Source organism: Muntiacus reevesi, chromosome 1 (assembly GCF_963930625.1).
Source record: "Muntiacus reevesi chromosome 1, mMunRee1.1, whole genome shotgun sequence".
NCBI lineage: Eukaryota > Metazoa > Chordata > Mammalia > Artiodactyla > Cervidae > Muntiacus > Muntiacus reevesi.
Genome location: NC_089249.1, coordinates 105,825,323 through 105,846,753, shown reverse-complemented (window position 1 = coordinate 105,846,753; position 21,431 = coordinate 105,825,323). Strand labels below are relative to the sequence as shown.

General features: G+C 36.1%; 1 protein-coding gene across 3 annotated transcripts in view; it reads left to right on the top strand.

Annotated features, from left to right (window-relative positions):
* SNX7 (sorting nexin 7) overlaps positions 1–21,431 on the top strand; it is a 171,296-nt gene that overhangs the window by 36,530 nt on the left and 113,335 nt on the right. For all 3 annotated transcript variants that reach the window (XR_010662214.1, XR_010662211.1, XM_065927733.1), the window contains exons 3-7: positions 1,995–2,105; positions 2,453–2,617; positions 4,787–4,985; positions 9,833–10,032; positions 13,226–13,312. Coding sequence is in view for 1 of the 3 variants with exons in the window: in XM_065927733.1 (XP_065783805.1) it covers positions 1,995–2,105; positions 2,453–2,617; positions 4,787–4,985; positions 9,833–10,032; positions 13,226–13,312 (762 nt within the window). In the remaining 2 variants the exon portion in view is untranslated. The remainder of the gene's footprint in view (positions 1–1,994; positions 2,106–2,452; positions 2,618–4,786; positions 4,986–9,832; positions 10,033–13,225; positions 13,313–21,431) is intronic.

Sequence of the window (21,431 nt, the reverse complement as noted above, 5' to 3'; positions counted from 1 at the left end):
TTTGCCCATGACTGAAGGTCAGTATTTGCTAAATAAATGCATTTTGAGGTATAGTCTTTTAGTCCTAAACTTCAAGTACCCAGGCTTTTATGGTCAGACATGAAAAATTTAACACCATTTACGGTTTACCTTCCATGGGAAAATGTATTCTAGACTAGAAAAGAGATAAAGCTTCCAAACAATAGAAAATTTGATGACAAATTTCCAACTTAGAAAGGACTTGTGTTCTAAAAAGTTGTTTTGGAGGACAAATAATATGTAACTTATCACCCTTTAGAAGTCCAATGAAGTCTTACAGTAGGAAGAACGAATGCACTGTCCTTAAGCTTTGTATTTATTCTCTTCTTTCTTCTCTTTATTGTGGTATGTTAGAGAACTCTTAAGTCACTGGCAGGGTGATGAGGACAGAAGCAACCAATTATTTGACTTGATTTTATGTCTTCCTGTTGCTGGAATTTATACAAGTTTCTTTTGTGTCAACTTGAAGTTTTGGGAATTCTTAAGGACATGCAATGTTCAGTCTTATTTTAACTTCATAGTGTTTGAGTGTTTTTATTGTTAATTATGGCGACTTATTTTTTCTTGGAAATTGGTAGTAAACCTGTACACATGTACCTGGTATGAGTAGGTGTCAGTGAGTGTTGTTTTAACGAGTTACTTTAACCATGTTTTGTGTATATGTGTATGTACGCATCTGTGTGTATTTGCATATATATGTACACATACCAACTTGTATATATATTGTTAAACTGTGTTTCCACGAGATTTAGTTGGCCTATTTTTACCACTTCCACAATTTGTACCATTTTGCATAATAGATTTTGTAGTTTTTTTTTGAACATGTAGTTCCTTAGACTTCTGCATCTCATTTACCTCTACTTTTTCCCACTAAAAAGGGAGTGTTTTGCTAAGATATATTTTATGATATTCTAAACATTCACTTTATGAGAATAAACCTTGGCAAGTGTAGCTTTTGTGAACTTTATTTTATGACAATTAAGATTGCATCTTATTTTGACATGAACTGCTTAATTTTACAATTATGTTCATCTGTGTGGGTGATTGATATTTCTGGTGAGTGTGAAATAATGTAATGTGTTATTTATTCAATATTTACTCCTCCAGGAAAATCTCAAACAATATTTCTGTATAATTTTCTTAAAAACGATTTAAGTGACTTTTTTTCTTATAAGAGGTGAGTGTGCATTGTCTAAGCTATTTTTGTGTTTGGGTTGTAATTCAGGTAATAGAGGTAAGGTTGATATTGTGCCCATGTTCTTCTTGTCATATGTGTTGGAATAGATTCTGGTTTGTTGAGAACAGATATTTAATGTGTTTGCTTAACTTTTAGGAGTTTAGGCATATAGTTCAAAATTCCTTGAGAAATGACAGAAAGATTTGCTTTTCACATTAAATTTCCATTAATAACATTTTTAAACAGTGGTAAAATCACTCTGGTTAATGTTAGAATTTTCAAATACTAAAAGCAAATTTTAGCAAAGCAATTCATTTGAGCATATTCCAAGGAAACATTTTTTTTTCTCAGTTATGTTCAGGTTATTTTTCCAAGTTGCAAAAATAGGACTTTCCTCAAATTCTGAATTTTGATCATCTTGAGAAATGAAATATATTGGAAACCTAAAGTCAGAACACACTTTCTTGTTAGCAAGAAAGTCATGCCAAAGATAATAGTAGTTAAAATCTTGTGGAAGACAGATGGTGGCTCTGAGACAGATTTTTCAGTTTGGATTTTAAATTTGAGCGTGATGTTTGCTTTCTTTCTGGGAATACTGGAAAGTTTGCTTTGTTGCTTCTGCTACATGAATTGATGACTGCAAAAAAAAAAAAAAATGTACAGGCTGACAAACACTGAATAATTAGAATTTGTTAGTTTTTCTTAGAGACCCATTTATTTCAGAATGTCTAAAATAACATTAGGCAAATGTCTTCTGTCTTATATTGCATGTGCTGTTATTTTTTCCTACTTTCTTCAGACATCTCGTGGGGAATTTGACTCCAGTGAATTTGAAGTTAGGAGACGTTATCAAGATTTCCTTTGGTTGAAAGAAAAACTTGAAGAAGCACACCCAACTCTGATTATTCCAGTACGTTTACATTTTTTTTTTTTTTCACGGAATAGCTGCCATTTTGTCTTGTGAATCATTAGAATGTCTTAACACCCAATTTCAGACCTTTGATTCAGTGCAATTCATTTATCTGGGAAACATTTGTTTTTAAACTTTTCAATCTATGTACAGATTTGTTTTTTTAAACTATTGTAATGTGTTAAGTTTTTCTGGTATTTGGCTCTAGCATTGTGAATTTTGAAAAATTATTTTTATAAGAAATGATCACATGTTCAAATAGTCTTCCAAAAAGAAAAAGTGTAGAATTCCCTATAATCCTGTGCCACAAAATGCTCAGATACCTTTTAATTTTTTTTTTGCCCTAGCCATTGCCAGAAAAGTTTATAGTGAAAGGAATGGTGGAACGCTTTAATGATGACTTCATTGAGACTCGCAGGAAGGCATTGCACAAATTTTTGAACCGAATTGCTGATCATCCAACTCTGACATTTAATGAAGACTTTAAAATTTTTCTTACTGCAGAAGCTTGGGTAAAAAATTTTAATTTATATTCATATAATCCTTCAGTATTTGTACATGTAGTAGGTTGTATACTTCCTCTATTTACCTTTTTAAATCGGGTAGTAGTAACCTTGAATTAAGATGGAGTTTTAAACATTTAAGAAATATCCTTCAGATAAAACCCTGTATCAGGTCTACATACGAACATTATGAAAATAATATACCTTTCTCACATATACATCCTCATATTTCTCTTGGTAGCTGATATATTTTTTAAACTGCCTGGGTACTCCTTGCATATAGCTAATACTGAAAGTATAAAAACATTTTAAAATTGACACTGTTTTGAGTAGTAATGAGTCAGAGTTTTTCAAGTTAAAAGTTTTTTATTAATAGATGGGTGGGTGAATGGATTAATAGATAATATAATTTTCTTACTTTTCCTTCAATTACCTAGTTTTAGGGGATCTAATTTCTAATACAGATTCCTTTTGTATTCCTTTTATTTTTTTTCTTTCCTTCTATTAAGATATAATTCACCAAGAAAGATGATAGGTAGGACAGACGGTCTATATCAAATACTTACTGACCAATGTTGAGTTTTCTGTCTCTCAGTTGTTGCCAAAGTGTTGAAGCTAAAGAAGTGATTCATCTCAATTTTGACAGTACTTGGTGTCTAGAAGCCCTGTGTGACTTATGTGAGAAGAATTTGTGGCCTGACTCCAGACCCTTAGAAGCTGTTAGAAACATTCTCTACAGTCAGCAGTTGCAGTAACAGCTTGCTAGTTGTGACTTGTGCTCTTTCTGATAATATTTACTCTATCAAATGATGCAGTAGCCCTCCTGAATAGACGTACTGCCTGGTGAAGGGTGGCATTTGTTATTATATTTTTTGCACACAAAATCATACTGACTTGGAAATTAACAAGTTTATATGTTATTTTGGGTAAGACCTTCAAGAAAGAAGATCTTATAAAGATAATATATTATTTAATATTTGGGTGAATAATACATAATATTGTTTTTATCTATAGATCTGGTAGTCAGCCTTGTTATTTATAGATTTTTGTACCTGTGTGAATGTTTATGTTACACTTCAGTAACAATGCTGACTGCCAAATCCACAGATAAAAATATTATTTTGTATTATTTATCCAAATATTAAATAACATATCTTTCTCCAGATCATCTTTGATCTCAAACCTATGTTTCAGTAAGTGCTGTACCCATTGTCAGAATCCCTTGTCCTTCTTGGTGTTCTTTTTAAGTAGGCCGTACTTCTGAAGGGATACTTCTGTGCAGTGTATCCTTTTATAACATTTCTACTTTCCAAATCTGTAGCTAACTCTCCTAAATTAACTGTGAACCATCTATTACATATTTTATTAAAAATCTTTCTCCAAAGACAGCCAGTCAGTTGAGAAAGTATAACAGTTTATCCAGTTAAGTTGGTTGCAGAGCTATGGTCAGGGAGTTTATTTACCAACTATTCCAGTGACTTTAAGAAAGCAGAGGCAGTTAGTGCTTATCTGTGAAGCCCTTGGGGTCAGACTGCCAGGACTTCAATCCCTACCCACCAATTCATTGCTCTTGGACCTTGAGCAAGCTTCTTTAACCTTCCTTTGCTTCTATTTTCTTCTGTACAATGAAGATAATAATAGAACCTGTTTCATAGTGTTATTGTGAGTGATGTATATAAACATGCAGGTATAGTGCCAATTAACATTAAGCCCTTAATAAATGCTAGCCATTATTATAACTAAAGGATTAACAAAGTTTCCCAATTTTTCTTCCTAGGGAGTAGCTTAGACCCTGAGAGATTTTTGTCAATCATTTTCCTAAATTCCTGTTAATAAAATACAGGTTTCATCTCATATCATTCTTTGTATCTTCTCCAGTATCTCTGTAAGTGCAGTTCCCTCTGTTATACCTTGTTGATTGGAGGATCTGAGAAAACATGATTACATGTTTTACAGGAGCACTTTGGAAAGGAATGTTATCTAGGAGACTGAGACTTAGAGAAAAGACTGTGTGCCCTAACTCATCTGCTTCAAATTAACATGAAATAAAAAAGATGTATATGGAACCTTTTTATCATCTTTATTCTTCCGATTAGATTTCTTTTTTTGTTGTTGGATCTTAAAATATTATTGTTTGCTTCATCACTGATGTTTTATTTTATTTTATTTTTTTCCTAGGAATTCTCTTCTCACAAGAAGCAAGGGCCTGGATTACTCAGCAGGATGGGACAGTCAGTCAGAGCGGTTGCATTGTCAATGAGAGGAGTTAAAAGTCGCCCCGAGGAGTTCATGGAAATGAATAACTTCATTGAAACATTTAGCCAGAAAATAAATTTGATAGATAAAATATCTCAGAGAATCTACAAGGAAGAACGGGGTATGTAGAACTGCTGAACTGTGATCTCAAAGTTGTTGTGTTTCTGATGAATCTTTTCCATTTGCTGGTGTGGTAAGGCAGCATCAACTTAGCATTTCTTTTTGGTCACTCTGAGGATTTCTGTCTCTGCTTACAGTGCCCATCTGTTATTGCATGCTGTTTACTGTATCTAATTAGGGCCCTTAGCATATTCATCATAGTTGTTTTAAAATCATGCTCTTATTCCAGCATCTCTGCCACATCTGGTTCTGATGCTTGCTCTCTCTTTAAATTGTGTTTTTTGCCTTTTGGTATGTCTTGTAATTTTTTCCCCCCCCTGGTAGCCAGACATGATGTACTCGTAAAAGTGAACAGGCCTTTAGTAATGTGGTGGCCAGGTGTGGGGAGGGGAAGCGTTCTGGAGACGTGTGGTTAGGTCTCAGTCCGTCCGTGAGTCTGTGCCTCTGGACCACTGTGAGCCTCACAGAAGTTCAGGGTTTTTGCTTCCCCCTCTTAGTTGAGACAGGATGACCAGGGTGGGCTCAAGTTAGGTGTTTCCCTTCCTCCAGCTCAACTGTGCTTAGTCGCTCAGTCGTGTCCGACTCTTTGTGACCCCATGGACTGTCGCCCACCAGGCTCCTCCGTCCATGGGATTCTCCAGGCAAGAATACTGGAGTGGGCTGCCATGCCCTCCTCCAGAGGATCTTCCCAACCAGGGATCGACCCCAGGTCTCCCACATTGCAGGCAGGTTCTTTGCCCACTGAGCCATCCAGGGAAGCTACCAGGTCAATTAGGCTCTGATAATACCCCAGCAGGTTATGCTCTGGGTAACCAGTTTCCCATGAGGGAAGGCCTTGTTAAGAAGAACCCTGGCTATTAGGTAGAGTACCCTGGCTATTACAAAATGGCTTATTTTCTCACTGCAGGAAGCAGAAGTAATTTTTACCTAATATTTACTGTGCAGGCTTTTGGAGGTAAATCTGACAATATTGTGGGATTTCACCCATGGCTGGGTTTCTCTGGAGTTTTTAACTCCTTGAATTGTCCATACTAAGACTCCAGCAGTTCATCATTGACAGTTTCAGTTTCCCAACCTGGGCATTGGCTGGGCATTCCTCTCTCTTTCTTCTTTTTAAAAATGTTTATTGGAGTATACCCAGGTATGCCAGTGGTAAAGAACCCACCTGCCAATGCAGGAGACATAAGAGATGCGATTTCAATCCCTGGGTTGGGAAGATCCCCTGGAGGAGAAAATGGCAACCCATTCCAGTATTCTTACCTGGAGAATCTGATGAACAGAGGAGCTTGGAAAGCTACGGACCCTGGGGCTGTAGAGTCAGACATGACTGGCATGACATAGCACACAGGGGCTTCCTAGGTGGCATTAGTGGTGAAGAACCTGCCTGCCAATGCAGGAGATGTAAGAGACCTGACCCAGGTTTGATCCCTGGGTTGGGACGATCCCCTGGAGGAGGAAATGGCACCCTGTCCTACTATTCTTGCCTTCTTATCTGGAGAATCCCATGGACAGAGGAACCTGGCAGGCTACAGTCCATGGAGTTGCATTGAGTAGGACATGACTGAGCACACACACACATTCTTATTTCCATTTATAAATAATAGGGATAAAGAGCTTAATATTTTGGGTACAGTCAGTCTCAAATGTTCAACATGGACCATCATTTTAATCAAAGAAGTGATGTTTCAGGAAATAGGGTTTCCACATTTGCTTGGGCGGGAGTGGGGGTGGAGGAGGTGCAGGAACTCCATATTGGACCTGTACAAGCAATGGCAGAGAGATTGAAAATAGATCTCTTTTCCTATTTCAAGTTAGATTTTATTTTGTGATTCTATGAATTCTATAAATTCTTTGATGAGTTTTTGCTAATTTTTAAAAATTGCATTCACCTACATTTAAAATAGATGGCGAAGTTTGACAATAATTCGATTTATGTCTTTTTAGTCTGTCTTTGTATTTACCATTTGTAATTTTAAAAAAATCAAGAAGATAATTGTTTTAACTAGGTTCAGTGATTCCAATTCTATTCAGTGAATTCTTGATGGATAGTTAAGTGGTATGGCAATTCAAAGAGACCTCTGGGAACTCTTGACATTTAAGAGTTTTATAGAATATCAAATATCATCATTATGTGTTAATATTTACTGGTGCAAGGGACTAGTTTTCAAATCTCTGATCTGCTCTAGTATTTGTGAAATCCTCAAAAGGAAAACTGGGTTTTTGTGGTGGACTTTATAAATTTGAGCTCTCAGTTGCAAGGAGTGGAGGCACACCTGGCACAAATTTAAGGGATTTCTTGGTATTTCAAATGTAAAGCTCATTTGTCAAGATTTCATTTAAAATGATGGGTTTTTTATTTTTTTTGCAGTTCTGGGAGTCTAAGATATATAAGGCATTTCTTTCATATTTAAATCATGAAGAATTTGGTTATCATAATGAGTCATTTCTCTTTTGACTTGCTTTTTATTCTTTTTTTTTTTTCTGTGACTTTGTTTTGTGTTCCCTAATTAGGCAAATTTGTATTGACCACATCATGTGCTAACGTTTTGTGCTAAAGATTGAAGGAAGGTTAAAATAGTAGCTGTCCCTGAGTTCACAGTCTAGTTGGGGAAACAGATATATTAACAGACAAATGACAGTGCAGCTCATTAAGTGTTTCCATACAGATGCAATTTGAGTGCTATACAAGCACAGTTTAGAATTTCAAGGAAGCTCGTTATATTAAAATAAATACTTCACACGGTAAACAACACACTTTCATATATGCAGAAATTAAGAAAAGAAATAAAGGAGGATGTTTTCTTTCCTAGAAACATCAGGGCCTCCCTGATGGCTCAGACAATAAAGAATCTACCTGCAATGCAGGAGACCCAGGTTTGGTCCAAAGGGAAGATCCCCTGGAGAAGGGATAGTGTTACATGGCCATTATCTAAAATAAAAGATAGGCCTAGATCAGGAGGATGCGATTTGTAAGGATTCTGCTGCTGCTGCTGCTGCTAAGTCGCTTCAGTCGTGTCCGACTCTGCGACCCCATAGAGTCTGGCAGCCCACCAGGCTCCCCTGTCCCTGGGATTCTCCAGGCAAGAACACTGGAGTGGGTTGCCATTTCCTTCTCCAATGCATGAAAGTGAAAAGTGAAAGTGAAGTCACTCAGTCGTATCTAACTCTTCGTGACCCCATGGACTGCAGCCTACCAGGCTCCTCCGTCCATGGGATTTTCCAGGCAAGAGTACTGGAGTGGAGTGCCATTGCCTTCTCCATGGAATGATCCTAGTGGTTGTCAAAACTAGTATCTTCCTTACATGATAACTAGTATTTCTATTGTTTTTAAATCTTTAAAGTCTTTTTTACTTTACCTGATCATATAAACTTTTGAAAAATTTAATAGTTTAGTAAAAAGTTTAATTTAGAGCAATATGACATATTTCAGCTAACCCCAATGACTAGTAAGATGATTAAATATAAAGAATTTAATTATACTTATGTGGATATTAGACCAAAAATTCTCACTATTCATGCATCCTCTACCATAAAAGCCGTCTGTCATTAAACATTGATAGTGTGAAAGCAAACGTATAAAAATATTCAGATTTTAAAATGAAATCCAAATTTTTGGATAAATGGTTTATCAAGCACTGAATAGTCTTTTGTTCATTCTTTCATTGATATGAAAATATTTATTGAATACATTATGTATTAGGCTTTGAGATTAAAAAAATAATGACTTTGCCCTATTGTAATGAGCGTATGGCCTCAAGAGTATGTGAGTTATGCAAGCAGTTATAATAGAGTGAGATAATAGTATTAAATTATGATAGGCTTTAATAGAACTATAAAATTATGACACTCATTGAGGACAAAGCATCTCCGAATCCTTTGGAAGAGAAACAGAAGAGATTTACTTGTGTTACGACTTAAAGTGTTAGAAGTAGTTTGTCAGACGATAGAAATGGTAGAGGGCAACTAAAAGACATATGCAGTGTTTAAGTTAGGGGAAATCATGATATTCATGAATGAGCTGTTATTTTGCCTTGAATTAAAATACCTGTGAGGGAGATTTTCAGGAGTTAGACCTGGAGAGGCGAGGTAGGGACTGAAGGACTTAAAGGGCTTTCTAATTCAGCTAAGAGGCTTTCATGTTCATTTACTGTGACAAAAATTGAGAGGGAGAATTGTTAGAAGTCTCTTGCAGTAGTGCAGGTTAGAGATGCTGATGACAGTACAAATGAGGATAGGTGGTTGGGTGGGTAGATGGATGGATGGGTGGGTAGATAAATAGATACAGATTTAGAAAGATTGGAGTTAGTGATTGACTGTCTCTTTGTAGGTGTAAGTTTAGGGTCTAGGATGACTCCACATTTTTTACTTAGATCTCTGGAAGCAATTACCAGTAATTAGGATATGTAAACAGGAGAAGAAGAAAAGAAGACATGTTTTGTTTACATCATGTTGCCAATGAGATACTCAGGTATAGTTTGTTTGGTAGGCAGAAGTCCATGATACAATAGATACAGTGATCATATAATTTATTGCCCAAGCCAGGATACTTTTGACAATGGAAAAGCATGTTATTATTGATTACACCTGGAAAACTTTTATTCAAGGACTGGTCTGAGCAGCTTGGGAGGACAGGTCAATTTAATGAAAGATGATATCTGCATTGTTAATGTTCATGTACAGGAACATGTGCACAATGAGAAAAATAAGGTCTTTTCCTATTGTCTATAATATAGGGATTTTGAAACATAAATGTATGAATTTTAATATATTTTAAGTATATGATTGAAATTAGGTTGAAGTATATATTGAAAGAATATTTTATAAATTGAAGAACTTATTATTTTTTAGAGTATTTAGATGAAATGAAAGAATATGGCCCAATTCATATTCTGTGGTCGGCATTGGAAGAAGATCTGGCTGATACTCTAAAAAGTGTTGCCAGCTGCGCTGACAAATGCTGTAAGGCCACTGAAAAACGGATGTCTGGACTCTCAGAGGCTCTGCTTCCTGTTGTCCATGAGTATGTGCTGTATAGTGAAATGCTAATGGTAAGGACTCCTAACTATACTTCCACCTGAGTCCCTGACTTGCTTATAAGTTTATAAAGGCAGCTGCTGTTTCTGTTTGTTCACCACTATCTTCCTCTCATAGAAAGATACTTTGCATGTAGATGCTCATAAAGATTTGTTTACTGCATGAATGAATTGATGAGTGGAAGAATATGTTAATAAAAGACAGGCATATTCAACAGTAGTAACAGCAGTTTATAACATAGGTTTGAAGCATCCTCAGTCAAGATTTACATAGAGAGTATGATTAGTTTTTCCAGCATTTAAAAATTTTCCTTTAAGAATTTTTAGCATTTTAGAAATTTCTTTTCATGGACAAGTTGCTTTCTTGCTTCTAGTATGTTTGAAGGATGATATCCACATTCTTAATGTTCATGTACAGGAGCATGTGCACAATGAGAAAAATAAGGTCTTTTCTTATTGTCTATAACATAGGGATTTATATGAATATACATATTTTTTATGTTTTGTTTTCATATTTGTGTGAAAATCCCTATACTATAGGGATTTTGTATGTTTTGTTTTGTTTGTATGGTTATGTAGAAAGTACTTAAGTACTTAAGTACTTCTGAAAAGAAATCCTCCAAATTACCATGTTTTTCTTTCATGACTTGAAAAGGCTTTTATTCCTTTTATATCAAAGTTTTACATGTAACCTCCTAAGTTCAAGTTTAGGTCTCTAGATATTTGGGATTTTGTGATGTTATCTGCAAAGCTAATGTTTTTCATCCTGTATTCTCTGCATAATACCTCACACAGTTGAACTGACACCCTCAGCTTTCTGGTGTTGTAGGTGACAGTGGTGGAAGAAGTCAGTTTGCATTCACTGGTAGTCCTTTTTTTTTTTTTTTTTTTTGCCATTTATGCTTGAATCTATGTCTGGTTTCTGTTTTCATGTACTCTTGATTTGGGAGCATTTAAATATTTTTTTTGCTTGTCTCAGTAAGAAAAACTCTCTCAACCTTTGAGCATGATTTCTGCCTCTTTCATGTTTATTATGTTTAGATTTTCCTTCACAGAATCATTAAATATTTTGAAGGTATTTCAGGCTTCTGCTGTTATTTGACTCTACTGGGGTCCTCCTATAAGCACATCCTCCCTGCTTCCCAAAGTCCTCTAGTGTTTCACTATTGAGGCACCTCCCCTTTGCCTTCGTCTATTTCCCTTGACTACATTCCATTGGTTTACTTCATTATTGATTTCCCTCTTGTGTGGCTATTCAAAGAGATCTGATTTTTATCATTAAAAATATAGTATTATTTTCCCTTAATTAGATGTGTTTTGCTGTTTATTATGTCAAGATGGAAATTATGCAGTTTAAATCATGTATCATTAAAGGTGTGGAAAAATGATAATAGCAACCAGAATTGAATTATTTTATAAGTCCTCATTTGATTGTATTATTTTGTAGGTTCCTAGGGTATAATCAGTAGCACTTACATTGCAGATCTGTTTCTGTTTTATATTGGAATATTTTCTTCAGTGTGAACGAAAATAATGAAAAGTATATGCTCTGACAAAAGGATTAAATTTTTGCTGTTTTCACTAGTTGTCTTCTGAAGCCACCTCTTAAAATATTTCTATCTATATGATGCACAGTATTTCATATTGATGGAAACAGATCTTAATGGGTCTAAATTATTGTATGTGCCATTTGGGTTAAAAAAAGGAGGGAGTTCCTGACATTAATGGCAATTAAACATTGAAGTAAAGAGAAGAGAATTTGTGACAATTAGTTGAATTTTCTATTCATTTCTTTGAACACGAGAGAGATGTTAATCTCTTTTGAACGTTTTAAGAGTGACTCCACCAGGCACAAAAGTAGGGTGAGTTACTCTCAGGGTGCTTTTTATCCTTGTGTGCCGTGCTGTGCTCAGTCACTCAGCCCGGTCCAGCTCTCTGCGACCCCTTGGACTGTAGCCCACCAGGCTCCTCTGTCCAGGGGCTTCTCCAGGCAAGAATACTGGAGTGGGTTGCCATGTCCTCCTCCGGGGGATCTTCCTGACCTAGGGATCAAATCCTCATCTCTACATCTCCTGCATTGGCAGGCAAGTTCTTTACCCCAGCGCCACCTGGAAAGTCAGCTTTCTATCCTTAATGACTCAATTTTCACGCAATTACTATAGAGCCAGCTTGTTTGGTTTCATTTAACTGATTTGCAGTTTAGGTTCTTCTCTTCCTCTGAAAACACCCAAAAGACCTGGACCACATTAAGGTTCTTCTCTTATACGTCCTACAACTCCACTCTTCCTGGTTGAACTGTTTGCTTACCCAGAGTTAGTTTATTTTTGCCTTGAACTGTTTAGGCCACTTGTGTTCATTATTATAATTTCGCTATTTAATTAATACTATGAAAACCAATGAAAGATGGGTACAAACAGTCTTTGCATCTGCAAAACCCAGGTAGACTGTCTAGAAGAAAAGTGAGTCACCAAGGGAAAGACATTGTAAAACGCTGGAAAACATTGTAAAAGATGTAGATGAATTCTGTACTTAAAAGCCTTCACAGGGGTGTTTTAACTGAAACATATAATCATGATTATTCAAGTAAATAAGGTGGAACTCCTGTCAGTCAGAGTAGAGGCCATATTTCTTCCTTAAAAGCTTGGCTAATTGGTTAACACTTATATATTTTAAGCTAAAATAAAATCTTAAGATGTGAATGCACACTTCCATTTTAATTCCCCACTGTAATTGACTTTGTTTAGCTATTAGCTTTTGGAGTCCAGTAAGAAGGCTGATTGCAGATACTTTCAGATGCGTGGTGCATATGCCTTCACAACTGCAACTAGTTTACACCATAGCATGTATTTTCAGTGCTTCTACTGATTTTTTTTGTTGTTGTTGTTAATTTGTTTTATTCTTTGGTCTTTTTGAAGAACTATATGTGCCTAGAGTACACCACCAAAACATTTGTATTTTGTGCATGAAATACTTAAATCAGTAAGATGTACACTGGGAAAACGAATAGAAGATTTATGAACAAGTTTCTTTTAAGTACTTGTTATCTGTTTAGCTTTTAGAGATTAAAAACATTTTAAGGCATTATACCCCCAGATGACTGATGGCCTGGGGAAGAGATGCTACTTGTATTCGCAAATGTATATTTTTGCTATACAAAGATTATTAAAACAAAGTACAGCCTATTTCCTTCCTGTGTTTTAATACAAAGGCTGTCATGAAAAGAAGAGACCAAATACAGGCAGAACTGGATTCCAAAGTTGAAGCTTTGACGTCCAAAAAGGCAGATACTGATCTGGTAAGTTTTTAATTTTCCTGTTATAATCATGTAGAATTCATTGTCTAAGATTTTTATTAGCTCCATTACCCGCTTGTTTTAAGCATTCAGTAACTGATGCTAAAATTCCTTCCGAAAATTGATTATTCGTTGCGTACCATGTGAGTCTATAAACTTAAGATGCTTTTCTGCCTTTCTGTCTTACATTTTTTTCTTACAGTGAGTAAAGTATGAAGTTAATTTTGTAAAATTAGAATGTTTGAATAAGCTATGGAAAAAAGAACTTAACATTGTTCCAGATGGTTAGTAAGTACTCAGTAAATAAATCTATTTTTTACTAGCTTTATAAGAAAATTTTATAAGCTAAATTGGTGTTCTTATATATATTTTCTAGTTATTATAAACATCTTTACAAAAGAAGTATATTTGTTTTCAAGTTTAATTCTTTCCATAAAATACTTTTTTATGGAAATTTTTAAACATAGAAAAAGATCTAATAATATAATAAACTCATATATCTATCACTGGGTTTCATTAATTCCCAACATTTTGCCCGTTTATTTTTTTAACCTCTTTTCTCATTTTTTCTTTTTGAAATATTCAAAAGCAATTTTCAGACATTATATTTTCACCCAGAATAGGTTAGTATTTATATTTTATTGTCTTTGTATATTTTCAAAGTAATACTATCCAATCAGAATTGTTATTATCATTTTAAAATTGAGATAGAAGCTTGAAAGGTAGAGTAACTTGTCCAAATTTGTACAGTTCTTGAAACAGTGGTGGCACTTGCCTGTCTCAGAGCATGCTGCCTCTCAGAGAGCAAGTATATATAAATGTAGGAAAAATTGCTCATTACCCTCTTAACTTTCATTGAATTCTCTATGGAAGAGCTTTCCCTAATTTTATTTTTAATTTAAGAAGTTAGAGCACACTTCTGTCATCTGAGTGGGTGAATCCTTGAAACCCTCCCTGTTAATCCATAGTACTATTACTGCCCATCCCAACTTGGCTTGGGGCTTAACCTCTCTCCTCCCTGCTCTAGTTTTCTCTCTAGCTTTAATAATTTTCTGACGCAAAAGATGATAGTCTTACTGATTTTCCTTTTATCTTCTCTTTCTGTTTTCCCCTGTCCATAATCTAAATACTTAAAGGGTAGGAATTTTTTAATTGTTTCCTGAAGCATTCTCAGCCCAAAGAACAATGCCTGGTACATGGTGGACAATGAATAAATAATTGTGACCAAATAAGAATTACAGTGATTGCTCTGATTGATAAAACGTGTTGAAGGCTTGAGACAGTGTCTCTACAAAATCAGATTTTGTGTGAAATGTTGAGATTTCACTAAATAGTGATTGTGAATTATCCTCATCTTTCTTAACTCTCTTTATTTTTCAAACTCAAGTTTATTCTCCTGAATAGAACTTGAGTGGGGAGTGTTACGCTGTTATGGATAGAGTAGGAGAATGGAATCTGTAAAAGAGAAACAAAATGTAGAACAAATGAAATCAGTGCTTGAGGGGAAAATCATTTGCTTTAACCTCAACAGAGGAGAAAAAAGAGGAAAACCAAGATTAACCTTTTCAGTACAATAAGGGATGTGCTCAGCTGCTCAGTCATGTCCGACCCTTTGCAACCCCGTGGACTGCAGCCCACAAGGCTCCTCCGTCCTTGAAGTTTTCCAGGCAAGAATACTGGAGTGGGTTGCCATTTCCTGCTCCGGGGGATTTTCCCAACCCAGGGATGGAACCCGGCAACCCACTCATCTCTTGCACATCCTGCATTGGTAGGGTGATTCTTTACCACTGCACCACTTGGGAAACTCTACAATAAGCAATATATATATGTATATATGTGCATATATATATTTTAACTTAAAGGATCAACTGGAAGGAACAAAAATGGGTGAGCACATGTAATACAAAATTATAATTGTATCATTGGAACTGTAGAATTTTTTAATTTGTTAGATAGTTTTTAAAGATATTTAAATTCATGAGATGTTGAAGTTTGTGATTAGATAAAAATTTGCCCTTGACTAGATACTAGAAAAACGTACAGTATTTTAAAGTTTCAGGAGAATAGTAAAATGGCTTAAAAACCAAGCATCTGTTCAGAATGGCTTATATTCGTATTTTAAATTGAAAGGAAGAGTAGTTGGGATTGTTCCAACCACAGAAATACAGGAAAAAATAGCTTAGGCCCAAATATGGCTAGGCTTTCCCAACTCAACTAAAAAACACATTTTTTCTTTTCATTTGACTTGCAAATATTTTGTCTTTTTGCTCTATAAAAATTTCCTTGATATCCCGTTATAACCTGATGAGCCATCTGTGTTTTTGCTTTCATTGTGTGTGTGTGAGAGAGAGACGTGTCCACTATGAAGTATTTTTTACCTAGTTAGATTCTATGCTGTGAGATTGGAGAAATTTGAAACTTTAATTATCTGCATTATTCTGTAAGATAATTTTTATTAAGATCTGAAAAAGAGATGTTTAACAAAGACATTACAAGTATTTTTTTGTTACCAATCAAAAACAGATCCTAAAATGCACAGGCACTAATTTGATGATTTGTGAATTGTTCCACTTACATTTTCATGTCGTTTGTTTATATACCTCACTTTGAAATACCTATGTTATGATGATATCTTTGGAAGCAACCTTCCAGGGTTACTCTCAAAATGAACCTGCTGTGATTGGTCACGGAACAACCAAAGGGAAGTTGCTTAGAAATATGCAGGATAGGGTCACCATGGAAACGTGCCCTTGTGAGGTCCTTCTAAGGATCCCTCCTTTGCAGTCACCATGGCGACCCTGGCAGAGAACTGAATAGAGCAATCTATCCTGGTTGTTTACCATGGCAACTCAAGCAGGGCCACTTTGGAGACAACCCTGGGGCCATTTCTATAGAGACCTGCTGGGGATGCCTTCAGAGGCTCCATCAAAGTCACCTTTGGGTGGGATGCTATATGCAAACCCGACGAAGCAGCTTGTAATGCAAAGGATAGTGAAATGAACCTCTGCCAAGGAGGGCAAAGACTAGGGGAATTATAATTATTGGGTGGAAATAGAGCCCTGATGCAACTAACATTCCAGAGGTCATGTTAGACATATCAGATGATCTTTATGTGGCCTATGTGCCATGTGAATGCAAGGCTCTTGTCTTTTATCTTGCCTGTAACTTTGTATGTGCTGTAAACTGGTAATTATGGCATTATTATTAGTTTTTCTCATCACATAAATATGCCCACAAAAATTATATGCTTTCCTGCAAACCAAAATGATGTTTTAGAGTGAATTCCTTGATTTATTACCTGAGTAGTTGTAAAGTGGCTGCTTCTTAGAGTTGAGGTTTGTACTTCTTGTCTCACAACAATAAAATTAATGGTTTCAAAATGACCTCAACTTAATAAAGACTAGAATAGTCATGTGAAGGTCAGTTCAGCTGTTCATGTAGTGTTTTGTCACTTAGACTTTAGATAAACCTAAGATCAAATCCTGTCTTATTTGCTTATTACATCTTAAGACACATTTGCTAACATTTTAAAGCCTCATTTTATCTTTGTATAAAGGGGGAGATTATTAATGCTTTTCTAGTAGCCTTGTTAAGGATTCAGTGATAAAATGCAAGTCAGTTATTTGGGTCATATGAATAGAAAGCACTCAGTGGTTGTTAGCTGTAGTTATTTTGATGGCATTATGAAAGTTTAACACTTGAGTTGGTCCTGTAAAACAAGTAAGGAATTGTTCCTTGAAGACTAGTGAGTGGCAATTATGAAAAGTAGTAAAAGCTGAAATAAGTGTGAGGAACCTGGTTGACGTGGAGTGGGCAGGGTGCCGGAGAATGTGGTGCAGAAGAATTCTGTTGCGGGATGTGACTATAAAGGTGGGTTGTAGTCAGATCAGAGAGGAGCCTTATTTGTCAGGATGAAGCATATGGGCTTTATACTTTGGACTGTGTGGTTCCAGCAAGTGTCTGAACTGAAGTGGTGGTTCCAGAGTTGCTGAGAAGAGAAATTTGAGAGAGACGTAGGTGGGAGATAGAATCTGAAGCACTTAAGGAATGAGGGTGGCCCTTGTTTCAAGTTCTTAGTGACCCTTGACATTTCTAGTTCGTAAGGAAAGCAGATTGTGGCTCAATAAACTGAACAGTAGCACATAAGGGAAGAAGAAAATTGGAGATGTGGAACTTTATGTCATGATGAGACAATATTTAAGGCAGAATATTCACCGAAACATTTTATCAAATGTTGTTGGATACCTAACATATAAGAGATACTAATCCAAGCACTAGGGAGGAAATGGTGATGAAAGACCCTCATGAGTCCTAAATTCTAGAGACAGAGACAAAAGCAACAAATAAAATTTATAGTGTATTGTCATATATGTTAAGTGTGGAGAAGAGGCAGCGTTGGGGAGCAGTGTGATTTAAAATTAGGGGTCAGGAAAGGTCATACTAAGAAGCTGTGTATGCAAAACCCCAGAAAGTTGAGGGTCTTGAGCTTCATGAATGCCTGGCAGAAGAACATGTCAGGCAGTGGGGACAGTACGTGCAAAGTGGAGTTATGCCTGCGTGTTTCCTGCAAAGCGAGGAAACCAGTGTTGCTGGAGTGGAATGAGGATGCAGAAGAGCTGTGGGAAATGAGGTTGGAGAGGGATGCAGGGGTCAGATCATGTAAGATTGTAAGATTTGGTCTCAACAAGTTAGGAAGACAACAGTGGAAGAGAGGAGTGACCTGGTGGAACTTGTTCTAAAATGACTACCGTGCTTGGGAAAGACGAAAGGTAGTGCAAATGTGGGGCGTGCATGGAACGGGAGGCCAGAGCTGCAGACTAGGTCTTCCAATCCCAGGGCACAGCCTAGCTTGGACCCGGGCAGAAATAGTGTGGACTGGTCAGGTTCTGAGGATACTTTGCAGATACAGCTGTTGCTATTTGGTGTGCTATGAATTGTGAGTGAACAAGGATTATACCTCACTTTTCAAACCAAGCAAGTGGGAGTTAAGTGTTGGCACTGAAATGGCAAAGACTTTGGGAAGAACATGAGAAGGTGAGTAAACCAGATCTGAGCGTATGAAGTTGGTGTGCCTGGAGATAATCCAAGTGACGTGTTGAGCAGGGACATATGGAAATCTGTATAAAAATCCAGAGGTCAGGGAGGGACCCAGATGGAAATTACTAGCAGATAAGTTGTAGTTAAAGCCATGACATTTGTTCAGATCACTAAGGGATGAGAAAAAGAGGCCCCAGGACTTCATAGGACTGAGCCGTGATATATTCCAACATAAAAAAAAAATCAGAGATGAGATGGCTAGTTATGAGAAAGAAAGGGAATTTATATAGCTTTGGCTGGGGGTAGATAATTTGACCGATAAGGTGAACTAAACAGATTTACTTGGGCTTCCCTTGTGGCTCAGCTGGTAAAGAATCCACCTGCAATGTGGGAGACTGTGGTTCGATCCCTGGGTTGGGAAGATCCCCTGGAAAGGGAAAAGCTACCCACTCCAGTATTCTGACGTGGAGAATTCCATGGACTGTATAGTCCATGGGGTTGCAAAGAGTCAGACATGACTGAGCGACTTGCATTTTCACTTTCAAACAGATTTACTTAGGGTCATTCAGCTTTTTTAATCACTTCATGTTTATGAGATATTTGTAAAACAATTTGATACAGAATAAGGTAAGTGTAGATAGTAAGATATTTTAATAGACACTGAGAGTTATATGCTCTGATAAAGAAGATATTAAAAAACAGATATTCAGTCAAAGTAAGGAAGTCTCTGCCTGTGATGAAGGTATAACAGTAACTGAGATTTTGAGGAAAACTCAAATATTTGGAGGAACTTGTGGTTTTTGCAGTTTAGTTATAAGTTTTCAGAGTCAGAGCTTCTGTTTGAAAATGCTTATTCATTTCACTGTTTAACTGTAAGATAAATAAGGTTCATCTGTGCTGCTAAATAATGCTGCATATCCATTTTATTTTTATTTTTATTTTTGAATGGATGATTTATAGTTTGCCACTCAAAGCAGCATTCAAATATAAATGAATATGAATACATTTGACATTTAGCAATATGTGCATGGAATCTGAGAGTTGGATCTAGATATATGCCATAGCCGTTTAGCAGTATATTTATGTGAGCAAAAATAAAAAATGCATTTTCATAAGATCATTACAGTTTGGATTTGCATATAGCCACATTCAGAAGATACAAACAGACACCAAATTTCTTTAATCTGGTCCTTGCTTCATGTGAGTTGCTATTTTTGAACCGGTTTTTTACTCCTATACTGAAATTGTGGTTATTAATCTTGAAATGTTCTCGATACTGTACTAAATGCTTTTTAAACTTTAAAGATATAACATTGACATAGCTTTTTTTTTTTGGAGTCAGGGCAGAGGTGGCTCTACCTTTTCTTGCATATTTGTTACTTCACTTCTCTCTCCTGATTTTTAACAAATTTATTCCTTTCTATAGGCCTCGTTTTCTAGTGTCTATTTTTCTCTCTCTGCTTCTTTTGTGTCTGTTTGCTTCTACATGGGTTTCTCATGCACACAGATGATATGCATATGTACATATGTACACACTCACACAGTAGTGAAAGACATGATGTTATCCAGTGAAAGAAGAAAGGACTTTCTTTTTGTTATGTTTCTTTTCATCAGTTTATCCTAGAAGATATCCAGCAGACTTTTTCTCACATCTCATGGTGAGTCCATGATCAAACTAGTACTTTGGAGTAGAAATGTGACCATCAGTACTGAATTAGACCAGCTCAAAGCTGCCGTCTGATGCAAATGCCTAAAAAATAAAAACAAACAAACTTGGACTCTTTGTAGTAAAAGGGAGAATGGAGAATGGATTTGAAGTAAATAGTTAATAAATATGTGCTTCACATGCACAGTGTAGCTTACATTGGAGTTGTAGACACACTACTGGTTGGGAATCCGGGTGAGTGAGTGATGAAAGCCCTCAGTAGCTGTCCTCCCAGAACAGAGTACCAGGCAGTGCCTAGAATCCCTCTCCCTCTGAACCATCACTGGCAAGCCTCTCATTTAGGGCATCATTGGTTCAAATGGTTGGAGAAAAACTGTTTGCTGCTATTTATATATCTTGTAGAGGGTAATAATAAGTACTTGATTAAAAAGCAAAGAATCATGTCAGATCTATGAATAGGAGCCTATTGAGCCTGAGATCTTTATTTGAAATTTTACCAGGTTACTTTTCTCCTCTGTTATTTATCTCATGGCATTGTAAGTAGAGTAGTATCTGAAAAGTGTTTAATAAAAGATCTTAAACCCAGTTGTAGAATTGCATGTGATTTTAGCCATAGCATTGTGTGCCTTGTAGTTTAGGACAAGTTACTTACATTCTCCTTGCTTTAGTTTCCTCAACTATAAAAGTTGTGGGTTATACCTTCCTTAGAGTATTGTTAAGTCAGCCTGTGAATACTATGACTGCAGTATCTAGCTAGGTAGATTGTAAATATTTTGTATTTGAAATATATATTGGACGTCTCATTCAAAGTTTGGAAAGTGGTAACTGTAATCCTGCTCGTTATATCTTTACATTGCTTTAAAAAAAAAAATGACGTAGTAATTATCTTGAGTTAAATAGTGACTGCTCCCGTTGCCCCACCTGATCATTAGGCAATTGAATATATAATTTAAAATGTATATGAATATATACTGACCCTTAAAAAGTTTGTGATTTTTACTCCGAACAGTAGTTTTACTAAACAGCATTTAGCATTGTACCATTGATTAAAGGACATTTTAAAAACGAGAACCATAAATCTCTTTATTATAAGCATCAGCATCACTGACTACTTTCTAGTTGTTTTCCTTTATGAGGACCCCTGAGAAAAGATTCATTTATGTATCAGCACCAGCAATAGGATTTAATTTCTCTGGAGCCATTAACTTGTTTTCAATGTGTGCACATCTTAGGTTTTATACCTATTCCTAGGCCATTCTTTATCCCACTCTTTACATTAGTTTCTAGAATGTTGAGAACCCCAATTCTGATCTATTTCTATCTGGCCAATGTGCTTTGTGTTTCTAACTCACTCCTGGATTTACCTTGTTTTTCCCCTACTTTTGTTTTCCCTTTGTGCTATTGTCTTTATCTACTTTG